Source organism: Osmerus eperlanus, chromosome 11, assembly GCF_963692335.1.
Source record: "Osmerus eperlanus chromosome 11, fOsmEpe2.1, whole genome shotgun sequence".
Taxonomy (NCBI): domain Eukaryota; kingdom Metazoa; phylum Chordata; class Actinopteri; order Osmeriformes; family Osmeridae; genus Osmerus; species Osmerus eperlanus.
This window is the reverse complement of record NC_085028.1, coordinates 10,246,470-10,262,623: the sequence shown is the minus strand read 5'-3', so window position 1 is coordinate 10,262,623 and position 16,154 is coordinate 10,246,470. Positions and strand designations below refer to the sequence as shown.

At 39.9% G+C, this 16,154-nt stretch overlaps 1 protein-coding gene across 1 annotated transcript in view; it reads left to right on the top strand.

Annotated features, from left to right (window-relative positions):
• The window catches only part of msi2b (musashi RNA-binding protein 2b), a 187,931-nt gene extending 172,298 nt beyond the window's left edge, over positions 1 to 15,633 (top strand). Inside the window, exons 12-14 of the mRNA XM_062473699.1 lie at positions 1,704 to 1,889; positions 5,614 to 5,768; positions 10,966 to 15,633. Coding sequence (XP_062329683.1) covers positions 1,704 to 1,889; positions 5,614 to 5,768; positions 10,966 to 11,034 — 410 coding nt within the window. The 3' untranslated portion in view covers positions 11,035 to 15,633. The remainder of the gene's footprint in view (positions 1 to 1,703; positions 1,890 to 5,613; positions 5,769 to 10,965) is intronic.
• Positions 15,634 to 16,154: the final 521 nt, after the last annotated feature.

Here is a 16,154-nt window from a genome sequence, read left to right as displayed (position 1 = left end):
CCCTTTCTCCCATTTTACAAGCCATTTTAGAAATTATAATTTTGTTTAAAACTCCCTGTGATTATTGTTCCCTACTTCTGCCTTGACTGTTGAAAAATGATTGAGGCCAGAGTTTAGACTCACTGGACAAGCACACGTTCACAGGTGGAGAGAAGAGCACTGAGGTGCGAAAACAACACCTACTTAATGAGCTAACACTCGTAAGCACAAAGAGAGACGTGTGAGAGGGCTTCGACAGAAACCTCCCCACACCTGACATTTTGGAGCTGCTGATAGAGGTCATTACGGGGTCGGATCGAATGGTCTCTCCCACGTAGATTGTAAAGGGATGATGGTTATGGTTCTCACTCCCCTCTCTTCCTGTGGAGCTAATTAAGAGGTAGGGTAATTGGTTCGAAAGACAGGGTTGAGGTTTAACCTAGCTTCTCAGACATATTGTCTACATCTTCCTGTCAATATGTTGACAACCAGTGTGGGTGCTTAGGCGAGGTTTATAATGAAGCTTTCCTCTGTCTGAAAAACGGTGCCAAGACGGCTCTTTAATCTAATGGTTGCCATAACTTAGTTAAACACGTTTCCATAATATTCTTCAACAAACAAAGTCATCTTAGGTTTAAGAGAAAAAGGACCAAGAATTTAAGTGTAAAATAAAGAAAAGAAACTAAACTTAAAAACTGTGATTGCCATACCTCTGTGTTAAATTAGCCATTGAAGATTTACAGTGAGACTACATTCAGTGATAAATGCTAGCTCCTATAGCATTGTTTCAATTCTCTAAGCCTTGTTCCCCTCCCTCATCAACTGGGTACATCTCCAAATGTTCCCTGTGTCAAAATTGTAATTAATGAGGAGCTTCTGGTCTAATCTCATTGATTTATGAGCAAGAAGCCAGACATGAATTATTGATTGGTCCAAATCATATCCCCCACCTTATTTTAGGAAAATCTCTTTCACGTATTTTTCACCCTGAGGTGTCTTTTATTTGATTGTATATTAGATGCAGTTATCTGTGTTTATTTCTTAAATATTTAAGGATATTAGTGTTAAGGCGAAAGCAGAATCTGATGCACACCCATGCATCTTAGTAGAGAAGTTTCTTTGTGAAAATAAACTTTGTTTGTGTACACACTATACTGGAAGTGTACACACTCCCAATATGTGCCAAACTGTACATACAGGAGGGATGCACATTAAGGCACACACATGTACTGTAAGGTAGAACCTTCTTTAGGGTGACTTTTCGGGTGTCCCAAGGCAACACAGACATCCTTTGTGTGAGAAGTTATTGTCTTATACTGAAGTCTGGTATTGTAGTCAGTTTGCCACATCATTTGACTTTTTTTCATAATTCTTCTGTTTTTCAGTGAGAGTTTAGCCTTTAGTCTCTGGAAGAAAGAGGGGTGGGAGCAGATACTGCCCTATTTAGCCTTCAGTTAACGTGTTACCTTGACCAATTCCTGATTAGGAGCCTGCTGGAGAGGGCGTGAGGGTCGATCTGTTCTACAGTAGTAATGCTTTATTTGCTTTGTCCCCCCAGTCACCACACCACAATACTGCTCAATAAGTAACACAGCAACCAAAAATCATTGACGTTTGTATGAAACTTTATCCACAATGATGGAGTCCCCCATCCCCCCTACCCCTCCCTCCCTCCGCCCCCCCGTCCCTCCCCTCCCACCCCCCCCCTTCCCCCCATCTCTCAGGGTTCCCCGATTACGGGTTCTATTCCGCGGCCGGTGGCGACGTGCGGGGACCCCCCTACTCCCTTGCGGACTATGGTTCCCTGGGGCCCCCCCAGGCTGCTCAGATGCTGCACAGCGAGCACGCCAGCTCGGCCTGCACCTCTCCCCTCCAGCACCTGCACAGCCCGGACCCCTTTAAGAGCCCAGGTGTGTACCACCCGTCTTCCTCCTCCTCCTCCTCCTCCTCCTACACTGTTCCTTGCCAATCAGGGATCCCATTCATCAAAATGCTCCCTGTGTAAATCATCGAGAGGCCATCGAGAGATGCGGAGAAGAAAGGGGGGGTGGGGGGGGCATGGTTTGGGGTAGGGTTTGACAGACAGAGGTAGCAATGGGGGGTGAAAGCAGAAAGGGGGTGATGGCGAAGGGAGGAGGGGTCTGGCTTGTTGCCTGGAATGCAATGCATGCTTTTTATAGCACTGCTTTGGGGATTAGATTTTTGACTTATTTGTTTCCTGTCATGGCCTGGATTTTTTGGACTTATATACAGTACATATATCAGCGTGCTCACACACGTCAGGGTATGTTACATTTGACATAAATTCACATGTACTACATACTATGCAGGACATTTTTGGGACATACACGTATTGGTTTAACATGGTGAATGCATTAGTCAATTTTAGAGATCACACCACATGCATGGTGGAACAAGTAGTATGTATTCATTATTTATTAGACCTGTATATATCTTTGTCATTGACAAGCAAGTCCTCAGTGTAGTATTTAGGACATTACCAAGTCAATATCACTTGTTCCACTCATTTTCTGATATCCATCTTTTTTTCTTCTATTTTTGCATCTTATTCTGATTTTGGATGTTGTGAACCTAGGTTTACTTTTTTGTGCACAAACATCTGCATGAGCCCTAGTGTACCATCAAGCTCAGGTTGGATGAGATTTAATCATACAGTGATGTTGTTTTAGAACTAAAATAACAATTGGGGAATTGAGCTATTATGCTAATTGCTGAAGCACACTTGCAAACACACACACACTCCTAATAGGCCTATTCCATCTTAAGTGATTAAATGGGAGCACAGTAGAGATTTTGACCTTCATTTGAAATCACAGTAGTTTTTAACCACACAGGTCTTGTTATATGAGCTAGAGGCATGTTTAGCTCTTATAATGGGTGACAAAGATACACACCTACATGTACACACTGGGCTTTAAGAACCATAAATCCTTGTTTAACTTTAAAAGTAGAGGGGAGGGGAGGGTATGCAGTTCAGCTAAGTCCACTAATTAGAAGACATAGAGCTTGCTGTAAAAACAGAAAGCAAGACAGTAATTGCCCAAAACATACTAGCATCAGGATGCTAGAAACAGTGTGGGCAGTCAGGCGACGAAACTGGATGCTAAGCAGCACTGTAGATTCTGAAGTTTTACATGCAATTACTCTGAGGTTTAGCCTGTCATTTTAAAGGTATTGAATTCCCTACCTCTCAGTGAGGGGCATTGTAAGTTTCTGTTTATATTTATATTTAATCAGCTGCAACCTGAAGGAATTAGTGGATCTGTGTGTGTGGTGTGTGTGTGTGTGTGTGGGGGGGGGGGGGGGGGGGTCTAACGGTTTTAGTTACTCAGTGACAAAGTAATGTACCTGAAAAAGAAGGTTGTAATTTCCTGTGCTTCTATGGGCTGGATGAAAGGGGGTCAGTCAATCAATAAGTCAGTGGTACATCAATTGTGGGTGGGTTTTCTCTATCTTGATGTAGCATTAGTATTAGGTGTATTAGCTTCTCTTCAGCATGTCTGGAAGCTTGATACTGCACCAACTCTACACAATGCCCTTAATCAGGACTCATGCGGGTACCCCCATGAGAGGGACGTTTCACCCCGGAAGGAGCGGCACTAGCCCCGGCGGTTAAATTGTACACTTGTTGAGGGGTGAGTTATTATCTGGGCCTGGTCTTTGTCTTTGTTTGGCCGGCATTCAGTGCCCCACCGCCTGTCCCCCAACCCCAGTCTTCAGATCCAGCGCATTAAGAGACTTTGCTTTCAATGAGCATCCGTGGCCCGACTAAAGGCTTCTGGCGGCAAAGGAGGAGTGATTTAATATTCTCTTATTAATGTGTCACCGTGTTGCCCTCGGTGGAGGGGGGATGAGCCGGCCTCCACAAGCGCGGGCCCGGAGCTTTCTCCGGGATTCTTTCCATTTAATATATGCTTCTTTGTTTTTATTTATTTAAATTCATCTTCCGGCCCACCAGAGCGGCCGGGGTGGTCCGGAGCCGAGGGTAGACCTGCTTCCAGCATAGAGGAACAATTCGCGTCATTTCCGATAACCCCAGGGTTTCTCTCACTCGCTCGCTCGCTCTTTTTCTCCCTTTTGTTATGTCTCTCTTTCTCTCCATCTTTCTGTCTTTTTGTGTCTCTCTCTCTTTCTCTCTTTATCTTTCCCTTTCTTTCTTTCACTTTCTCTATCTTTCAGTCTGTCTCTTCTACCCCACTGCTTCTCCTTTTCTTAGCCTCTCATTTCTTAATTGCCAGCCTTATTGGTGTGGGATTTCGACCAGACGTGTTCTACTTAAAAAAGAGTGAGGGAGTCTGTCTGGTCGTAGCCAAAGCTTCCCTGTCTCCCAAGTACACTGGCAAGGTCATTTAGTTAGGCTCTCAGACGATGATTGTTGTGTACACGTAATGAACACACACACACACGCAAACTCTCGTTCTCACTCAGTCACACAATCACTCAGTCACGCACACACACACACACACACAAACCATTTTCCTGTAACTCACTCACATACACACACACACCGTCTCCCAGCATGCTGTTTAATGCAGCCCTTTCTCTCATCTCCTCTACTCTTTAATATCAGCTCCTCTCCGCCAAGGGGCTGGCTCATGCACCTGGCGGTGGCGATGGAAATGTGACTCAATGATGCAGTCCTTTAGCACACATTACCCAGAACACCCTGTGTAATTTCCTGCCTGTCAGGCAGCAGCCAGGCACCAATACTCCTGGCACTAAGGAGAAGATAATCACCATCATATATTTAAAAGAGGGAGAGATGGGGCCGGCAGATGGACAAGAGGGGATGGAGAGTTTAGGGGGCTGGATAGGTGGGTGGGTGCGGATGGGTAGGTGGGTGTGTGTGGGGGGGGGGTCTTCCCGTGACAGGTGTTGATTAGATAGGGGTGTTGTGCCCAAATCCCCCATGCAATCTCTGAGTAGGATCCATGAACTGGCAAGTCTTTTTTTTCTATGCCAATTTCATGGAAAAAAATGAGAAGACGTGAGATAGACAGCTGAGAGGTGCATCGTAGACAAGAAGAAGAAAAAAAACTCCCACTGTTTCTACATGCTCCTGAAGTGCATCTCTGATCTCTTAAGCTGCTGAGACAAACAGCCCTCCGTATCTTACCTTTCGTCTGTTAGTTTTCATGGAATGTGAGAATCTTACGAGTGTGCCCTGAAACTAGCTGAAGTGCGTAAGCATCGAAAATGACTTGCAGAATCTGTCAGCAGCATACAGTGCATACTGTACCAAGGGACACACTCCAAATACCAAATTGAGCGAATAAATGAATCAGTGCATCCCTGTCATTTGTCTTTAAGTGAATGGCCATGAATTACAGTGCTTTACAAAAGACACAACTACAAAACTCTGAGCCTAAAAGTGTAGATGCTAGTAAGTCAGTCATAGCTACACTAGTCCCAATCTAACTTATCTAACAATCATTCCTGAGATTCTACTTACTTTGGGTGAGGGTCTGTCTGTCTGTGGTACTATGTGCATGCCAGCCTCATGCTCAGCTGTTATCTCTGCACAGCAGCGCTGAGTAGTCACACCGCTCATCTCAATTCTGACGCCGTCCTCCCTCCCTCCCTCTGCTCTCCCTCCCCCCTCCTCAATGGCAGGCACCAACCCGGCCAGGCCTGGAGCCTTCCCAGGCGCCAACAGCCCCGGTCCGGTGGCCGACCTGTACGGTCCAGCTAGCCAGGATTCTGCCGTGGGCAACTACATCAGTGCCGCCAGCCCCCAGCCTGGTTCTGGCTTCGGGCACAGCATCGCTGTGAGTATCTGAACCCCCAAACTGCCCCCACCCCCTCTCCAGCCTCCCTCCCTTCCCACTCGCTCTCTTCACTCATGAGGACGTCTCCCTCCCCTTATCTCTTCACGCTCTCTCCTGTTATCCATCCATCTCCCGGTTCACTTGCTGGCCACTCCTAGAAATGAAGATACAATAGGTAATGCTCCAACAAAGAGAGACTCTTGGTTGTGCTTGGAAAATGAAAATATATATACTCTGAACGGAATTTGTACAAATGGGTAGTGTAGTTAAGCTTTAGGGCCAGATAAACATTAAAACATTTATATTAAATCTATTGTCCATAAAACATACAGTAAAGCAGTGATTACTTTGCTGTAAAACCATGTTTATCAGCTTCCATTTTCGTAGAAATGTGGAGAAACCCCTTCTGGTAGTTCTCTCTCTTCTCTCTCCGCCACTTGAGTCCATTAACAGTAATTTAGGCATATTCAGTGTAAACTATCATTTTGACAGCCTTTTATGCCTATTCATTAAATGCATGTACAGTCTGTATAGTGTGCTATGGTGAGGGTTTCCAGTTTAATATGTCCACCAAGATTTCAGTGCTAGACAGGTGCTCTGGCCCACGCTTGAGTGTGACTATGCACATTGCCAACGTTTTTCCATTGCCTTTCACACGCCGTCCTCTCTCTCTCAGCTGTGGTCTAACAAACTGTAAACTTGCACCGCCTGTCATCGCCTCTCTGAAGTGTCGGTGTGCTTTCTGTTCTTGCGCCAAGCAGAAGGTCAAAAATCACCCCGTGAATTTTTCCTACCTCATTTCTCTGGTGTGGGGGGTTAAAAGGTGTGTTTTGTTTCACCTCGGACAAAGGTGTTGATTTGAGGAGAGGGTTCAACAACAAGAAATAATGGTCTGTTGTATAGGTCCACAGTTAAAATGAATAAATACAACCATGATTGCACCTTGTGCAATTGTAATAGGAATCATTGTCAAGGAAGTCTGAGGCCAGGGTGGGGTCATTATCAAGTTACTTTGAAACCTTTGTGAAAAGTATTGATAGATTGAAGAATGTTGGAATGCAGTAGAAGTGCAGCCAATGCTGATTCCAATAAGCACCAAAGAAAAGCAAAGGGCCTGATTATCTAACGCAGACGGATTGAATACCTCTCAGTCCTGTTTGAACTCTCTCCCTGATACCAAGGTGCAGCGAGAACTAAATAAGGTCCTTTGTGTTATAGGCATACACCTGTTTACCACACTTTACAGTTTTGAATCTACCAGTGCATTCCCAGCTGACCTGGAAAATGAGTCATGTCAGTACACTTGAGCTGTAAGGGTCACGGGGGACATTTATCAAATATAGAACAATCATCTTCAATTTGAGCGTCATACTTCTCTACTTTCAGAGACGGTTTCAACCTCAGTAAAAGAGAAATGTAGGTTGGGAAATAGTTCTGTGTTTCAGAAATGTCAGCCACGACAGCATGCAGAATCCCTAGTCAGAAATATTTCATGCTGTTGCTATATATGGCAACCCCAGCCTACATTGAAACAAAATTGTTACCGTAAGTTCCATTTAGCCTATTCTCTATGACTGTATTGGATGACAAGACAAATATATATTTTTTAACTGTTTTCTTTTATTATTTTTCTCAATTTAGTAGGTTATATTTACTATGATTAAATAGTATCCATCACACATGGTTCCAGTTTAAACTAACAATAGTATTCATTACTACTAATGTAGACCTCTGTTACTGTCAAGTTAACATTATGCAAATTGTATACAGACTTTAGGACTCTAAAACACATACAGTGGTGCAGTTAATGCACTTTATCTTTGAGAACTTTTTGACCTTCTACTTGGCTTAAAACACAGTTGGCGTGTTGGCAAGACTGGGGACATTCATGCTTTCCTCTTGATTCTGGGTTTTGGTGGGTTTGGAGACACATCATTTTACTTAAATTGAAATATCTGTTTGCTGAAGTTTGCATGTCATGTAAATATGCCTATTTGATTAATACATGTTAGCATGAATGTGATAATAATCTTGCATAGACATTAGTCATAATAAAGCTGCTTCAAGCTATTTCAGAAGACAGTATACTATACAGTAGATCTCCTCTTTAACATAGATACAGGGCTTTCAGAGGAATCATATGAACCACATCCAAGACAACTGTCAGTATGTAATGTCACTAAAGTCAATTAAGTCTCCTTTCATCACTGCCTTGATCTGATCTATCAAATAACAGTTTTGCTGCCACATTAGTGTAAATGTATTTATTTTAAAGTATACTATTCCATTGTCCAATGTTTGAGAGGGTATGTTAAACACCCTTTCTCAACAAACTGAATCAGTCTACATATGTAGTATAATATTGTATGCATATATATATACACACATGCAATTTAATCATTGCTGAGTAGAAGAAAAAGAAAAAATGGGACCCTCTTGTTCAGGAACAGCACATGCACAGCAATGGGGCCAGGACTGTCCTCTGTGTGGCCATTCACCAAAATCTAAATTAAGGAACCAAAATTGGACCTAAATGCAGTTCCTGTTGCTAAAATAAGCCTGATTCCAGGAAATGAGAGAGATACATTTTCATTCATGCTGGCAGCCCATCCTATGAATAAAATATACTCACCAGTAATAGGTTTCTTTTATATGCCTTTTTCCCCTTGAAATGCATACTGACACAGGTACTAACTGTACACTTTTAGGGGCCGTTGATTGCAACAGCTTTTACAAATGGATACCATTGAACGCTAACAGGTGGTTGGTTGCCATCTCATTTGAGGTATTATGTGCCATTTTTATAATATTGTAGTCCCTTTTCCCTAAACAACCTATCATCTCCATTGTAGTTTCCTAAACTTGTTTCATCTCCCTTTCCTTTTCTTCTCCTAAATTATGTTGTCTAACATAGAAGCTCTTCCTTCAACCTGTAATTCAGGGGTTCCCTATCCTGGTCCTCAGGGCCCACTGTCCTGCATGTTTTATATGTTTATCCAAGCTTGATAATGACCATTCATTTGCATCAGGTGTGTTGGAGCAGGGAAACATGCAGGACAGGGGGCTCTGAGGACCAGGATTGGGAACCACTGCATTTCATGACAACAACTTTTCACATGGTTGCTTTGAGAATACTTCCCAATTATGTAACACAAAAGTCAACACAACCCTTTTGAAAAGTTGATGCAATTTTTCAGTAACTATAGTGACAATTAAACTAAACACCCTTGCCTCGTACTTAATCCCTTTGTCATCCATATCGTAATTAGTTACCCATTTCTAGTTTTGTGTGCATGCCTTCCATACAAAATGTGACGCTGGGCCTCAAAGAGTAATTGTTCTGGGTTTACACCACTATTCTGTCGCTTGTTGCACTGTTGCTGTCTCTCATGTTTGCCATTCATTGGGCATTAGTGCCGGGCAGCTCCAAGAGTTATGTACAGAGGCATTTGTATGCTGTAGTTGCTGGTTGACATTGGCTTTTCCAAGACTTTTGCAGTGCCACTTTGTAAGCAAAGGACATGGTCGCCTGTGTGTGTTATGAGTGAATGAATGCATGATAGCATGTGTGTGGGCCTGCATGCATTTGTGTTTTAGTGTGTGCGTATTTTAGAAAATGACGTTATATATAAAGGGAGTGTGTGTATAAACATCCCTCTCATGAGGCTCCTTGCCTCAGGGTAGTGTCACAGACACTGTGGAACCCAGCGGTGACAACACTCTCTCTTTACCATGTAGATGACTGAGTCCAGTAGGATCACAAACTCCCTAACCTTCAGTACTTATTCACTTAGACAAAGACCATCTATTATTGTACTTGAGAAACAAGCTAAACCAGAACCATTCCAACTGAGAGCCCCCTCCTCCCTCCAAACACACACACACAGTACTCACAAGCACTTTTCTCTAAGAAGTTTGCTCAGAACTTCCAAGTTCTGAGTACTAACCCAAGTTCCAGCATTTAGATTAGGTTGCCTTAGACTGCAGTGCACATTTTAATAAACAGCTATAAAGGAAATGTGTACAATGACTCATTATGTCTGCATTTGCACAAATGGTCGCCTGACTAAACACTGTATCAGTGGGTGTACTTTATAAAGAGATATCCCATTGCCTCATCGTGAAGTCTGTGGTATTGACTATTAAAGACATTAATCACTCTTTGTGTATCTGGAAGTACAGTACTCTATAAAAAGGATGATTTGCAGCATGAGAGCCTTCTGAGAAAGCAACAGAATAAAGCACAGTCTGTCTGTATACCTACTTCATTTTGTTTAACCTGTTCCACTCCCCTTGCAACATGACTCCCGATAAGTAACCCTAGTCTAACCCCTAGTCTTCCTGCATGCTTGGTAATGTAGACACTAACCTGAAGGGGATGCCTGCATCTGCTGCCCTTGATCATACATGTCCATTGTTAGTAGATGGAGGGGGCATTGTGCCACCTGTGTAAAACTATTTCCAAATGGAACTTGCTGTGTCATCTTCCTCTTTGCACGTGTTAAAACACAGAGGGTCTCCTCTCAATCTGCCAGGGGTATTTAAATACCAGCAACACAGATACACATTCCAACAACCAGAGAATAAGTGTGAACATGTAGCTTTTCTCTGCAAAATGGAATTGGTCTTGGGTTCACACAGATGTTTTGTTTTATAGAACATTTGTCTTGTAAATTACTTATTGCCATATGCAATTGTACTTCCGTTAACTCAGTTGCCCAGTATGTCTAATCTGTACCAATACTTTTCTGTACAGCTTGTAAAATAATTGAAATAAGAAATGACATTTCAAGAGGAATATGGCACAGTGCAAGATATGTGCAGTTGAGGAATACATTATTTCTGACACAATGCACTTATCCCCTTTCCCAAATCTTTATCCTTCTCCCCCAAGTGTGCACTTGCGCTTTACAGTCAAAATGGGCTTGTGACCTTTTCTCCATATGTTTTTTTAAATTAATTGTTGTCATTGTTGATTCTTCCATTGAGTGGAAATAAAGGGAAATATGCTACGTGCACACTTGAGATCGAGGGTCAGATTTTTGGGAGACAGCTTATACCCAAAAGCACAACACTTTTAAATCTAAGAGCTTTTGGTTCTGACTGGCTTGGAAATGTGTCTGTTTGTGATTTCAGCAGAGTATAACAGGAGGCCCGGGGAAGACGGGTCGGAGTTTCTAACTGCTTCTGTGTACAGGTGATGCCATATAACAGCAAGCATTACAGCATCCACACACAGACGGAGAATGGAGGTGGCACCAGGTGAAGAACAAAAAGATCAATCGGAATCATCTCAGAAAAAAGACTACAATCTGCTGTACTATAATCCAAACCTGGCTTTTCAGATACTATCCAAGCGTAACCCAGTATCTTTGTGTAGGATTTGTTGATGTTGTTTTGATTTTTCTTTATCACTTTATCCTTATTTCAATCGGTTTAGATTTTTCTTGCGTTTTGTGTCTTTCTTTGTTCAAGTTTAGATTAAGCTTTAGATTGTATTCAATATTTTTGTGTATCTTTATCCTCTCAGAAAAGAGTAACGATATATATGTAAACTGGTTTGATTCAGTTTTGTTTTCTTATTTAGAGTTATGTTGTAATCTTTGGGTGTCAGTTTGCACACACAAGGCAACTGATATTAACCTATGAGGCTTGAAAAGAGATAGCTTCGGTTCAAATAAAAGGGTATACTAATACATTTTATTCGCTTATTCTTTAAATTTTCCTCTTCCTTGTAATATCGTTACCATATTTACCTATTTTGGGCAATAAGAGGACTACAATATTTTCAAAGTCCTTTTTTATAAATGTTTTTGTTGTCCGGAGGAAGAAAAAAAGTTTCTTTTTAATACTTTGTGAATTCAGATTTTAAAAAAGAGGAATATTATCATGTAAATATTACTTCACTGCATATAATGGTTTCAGAGAGAGAACCATATTTTTGTGATGGTTCACCAGAGAGGGTCGTACTGTGCTCGGGTGCAAGTGTCCAAGAGAACATTGAAAACTCTCAAGTCAAACAAAAATCCATTTGTAGCACAAAGGCCATTATAGACACCATTGAGATGAGAACACTGTTGGCTTGCTCTGTAAATAATGTCAGCTTTCCTACTGTGGCCAATGTCATACCAGCATATTGTCTACATGGTAAGCTAAGATGTGCACAGCTTCATAAAGATGACACAAGGTTAACACTGGACATTTTAACAAAATGTCCTTCAAACCAGACTTCTTTTGACTCTTGCAAGTAGAATATTTTGTCGCTGCGACTTTGAAAGTCAATACTATAAAAAGAAAACCATGACAAAATCCAAAGCACACTTTTATTGTGTATCCGTAGGACAAAAATGTTATGCTGAAGAGTGTCCCAAACATTTCACACTTATCTGCAACATTTCAATGTTTCATTTGACTTTGAATGATTGTCTTCAGTTTTGTTAAAGTTATTTCAGCTTTTTGTTTTATTCTTTTAAAAAGAACTTAGTTTTAATGTGATGGAGGCTATATTTAAAGGCAGATATATTCAACCTCTTGGATGTTAAATGATTATTATTAAGTAGGATGGAAATCTTTTGTTACCTCAGTCCTGTGAGTTTTGTCTTGGAAAAAAGACAAATTAATTTATTGTAGGCTGAAACAGAATGCGAATGGATTAAATAAAACAAGTTGTTGCACTGTGACTTTATCAAAAAGGTTGTGACCATATTATATTTGCACATTTCAAGTGTTGGCTATTTGAAATGGTCTGGTTCCAGGGATATGAAGGATTGTTCTTCTAGAATATTGCAATTGGATTATACGTTCTCAAATGTTCTGCTTAAGAGTTTCCAAAAAAATACTTGGTATGTAAAAAAGAGAAAGGAAGTTAACACTAAAGATGATGTAAATAAGGATTAGCTCTCAAATTAGAAGCAGATCTTTGAAATTCAAAATTATAAAGGATTCAATGTGTTTATATGTTGATTTGTTTCTCAATGCAGATATGTTTATGTATGTCCGTTTTGCTTCAGTTTGTTCAAAACCATATGAAGCAAGAGTGCTGGATTATTTTTACAATTTAGATGGGGACTTCATCAAGTAATAATCTAAGGATCTAAAACAAAAATACATGCTATCAATTAAAAAGAGAAGACGTATGCTCCCACCCTTGAATGCTTTCAATTTTTAAGAAGGATTTGTATCAATATTTTTGTGGTTGTTAATGATTATATAAATGATAATAATAATTATAATGCTAACAATAATAAATATTATGTACTGTACATCCATCAGATTCTCTCTCCATTCCCTGTCACCTTATAAAATAATCTTATGTTGATCATCAATGTATTTCAGTAACGTGTGAAAAAAGAAAATTGCTAATTACCTTGTAACAAAGTGCTGTCTTTGATGCCAGTGTAGTGGTCTATACACTTCTTTGTTGACCCCTCTTTCTTCCCTCTCACCCTCCCTTTGTCGCTCTTCTTCTGTCTCTCTCTCCTAGTATCTAGTGGTAGATGTTATATAGTTAAATTAAGAAGTAGATGTAGTTATTAGCCAATTTAGGACCAGTAAGGATAGAACTTTCTCTTATCATAGTTAAACAAAAATGCTGACATTTGTTTTGGTAGCATTTTCCCACCTATTTTCTGTTTTGCTGATCTCACTTGGTTTCATCTAACCAAAGCTCTCATTGAAAACATTTTAAGAAAATAAATTGCTGAAAGATCGAATTGTAAACAAGGCATTAATTGGATCCCCACCCTTGAATGTTTCTAAAGGGGTGTGCCATACTACCTTAAATGCTAATGCTAGATATGCAAAACGGCTTTTGCTTTTTTTCATGAGAGACACATCTATGGTTATAAACATGATGGAGTTTATCACATAAATGGAAAAATCTTATATTTTTAGGAAGTTAAACTAGATTAATGATTATAATGGTAATAATAACAATAATAGCTATTATGGATATCATTAATCTAAACTCCACGTTTAATATTTGTAACACTTAAAATATCCAAGTTGCCCATAGCACTACTAATTAGGATTTTTAAATTTATTTTTTTACTTGTCAACTTAAATTTATTTAATACTTCGGTTTGGATTAATTTTTGGGAATTATTTTATACTCTTGGAACCAGCTCTTAACTTTAATCAAAGCCAGGGTGTCAAAAAATGTTGTTATCAAACTGAAATTACATCGTATTGTTATTCATTTACATTTCTAATTATGGTACATCAAATGCCAGGTATACTTTGAAGTGATTGTTGGTACAGTATGAATTTGCTGTGTGCAATAATTTATCTTATCTTCCTGTGTGAAAGTTATTGATTAGTATAGAAGTAAGCGAGTTCGTGAGATTAATGTAATTTATAAGAGCACCATTGGAAGTATTTTTAAACAGGGTGTATTTTTTTTATCTGAGGACTTTTTTAGGATAGATCTTATAGTGATAAGACCATAAACCCTAATGTGCTGTCTGGATAAGTTCTTGTCTCAGTGCCATGTGTGCAGTGGTGCCACTACAAGATTATGTATAGTTTTCACAATATCACAATAGTGTCAAAAGATTTCTCTTCTCATAGTGATAGCTGCACTTTGAAGCCTTTGTAGAACAGGTAAACGTAATACTATTTTCGCGTTTTGTCCAATTGAGTGCAGATGAAGAGAGAGAAAATCTCCAGAACAGCAGACGTTTAATGTCTCCCTGTCTTCACACAAAATGATGTCCTGGTTTAGCATTTGATTAATGTAAAAGCTGGTTTTCATTAAAATAGTCAATACCATCATTCATTAGTTTCATTCATTTGTTTTTTTCTTTTTTTCTCGTAGCTTGGACTTTAAGGTAGCATGGCTCTGTTGCTGTACTTTAATTTCACATTGACAGCAGTTTACAGCTAATGAATGTTATACATCTTGCTAGGTATTCATTGGATAATTGTTGGTTTAAAAAATTATTATAAAAAGAGCAAAAAAACAACAACAAAACAAAGAAAAAATACGACCTGGAAGGTGTTGGGTTATAATGGGAGCGTACTACCGTATCCATTTAAACTTGAATCTTGAGGCAAGTGCTAGGCAATGGCCAAACGATCATCCCGTCACTGAATTAAGATAGCGCACACATACTATAATACCAGGTACATATGTATATACATGTACACTGATTAAGGATATATGAGTGTATATATCTGTTAAATATTTGTTTGTGTCTCATGGCTGAGGGCTCATTTTAGATTAACTGACCTCCTTACGCTCTGAAATGTTGAAGTAGCCAAACATTGTTTGTTTCACATACATGTCACACTTGACATATTTCATTTTTTTCCATTATGCTACAAAATGGCTGTACTGGAAAATGTGGGATGTAGAGCTGTTAATGATACTTGGGTTATAGTACAATTGTTTCAAACTGACAGATGATGGTTGGTCACACATTAGAAGTGTGTGCGCTGTAGGTGAGCAGAAGAAAATACAGTACTGTCACAAATGTCATGTGCATTTCTCTGACAGGTGACCTTATAGATGTTTGTCTTTCATGGCCCCTCCAGGGTTCACTCTCTCTGATTGCCTTGCCCATTCCTAACACTTGCCCATTTTTTAATGTTAACGGACTTTTTACCGTGAGAGCTGACTGAACGGACTGACTGTCTGAAAGCATCTTTCAGGTCTTCTTGTATGGCTTGCTCAAGCCCTGTTGTAAAAATAAAAACTAAAGTGGATGGGGGTCTCTCACATCTCAGATGTGGAAAGTATAATTTTATATTTGTATTTTCAAATAATGATAATAATGAAAATGTTTGTGAAAGGTTTCCATCCTCTACTGTGGTCCAGAAATCAATGTGTTTGTCTGGAAAAAAAAATAATTAAAAAATAAACTGTTTTGAATCATTTCATTCATTGTTTCTATTTTCAAACACGACTGCATTATGTGGTATGGAATTTCTTCTAAGAAGTATATTCTTTTTTTTTTGCCAAAGAATGTACATTATACCAGAACATGCACCAACATTAAATTGCACAAAATGGAATATCTGGCCTTTAGTGTTTAATTTAATTAATATGTTAACATGCTGCAATGTCCAATACTCTGTTCACCATCATCTATCCTTTTCCATCCTGTCTTCAAATGTACAGTACATGTAGCCCTGGTTAGAAACAAAGGAGGGGCCATAAGTAGCAACAAATCAATAGTAAACTCCTCAGGTCCTCGTTGAGACCTATCTGTGGTGTGTTCTTGCTGTCATCCATCAAAACATTGTATGGCATGTCCTCATCTGTCATTTTCCCAGGACAAACACATTCATCTGCTCACGGCGAGTGCTCAAAATGGCATCACTCTGCCAACATCTTTCCAACTCTGGCCAAGCTTGGTCCACTTCATTTTTCAGACATACAACTTG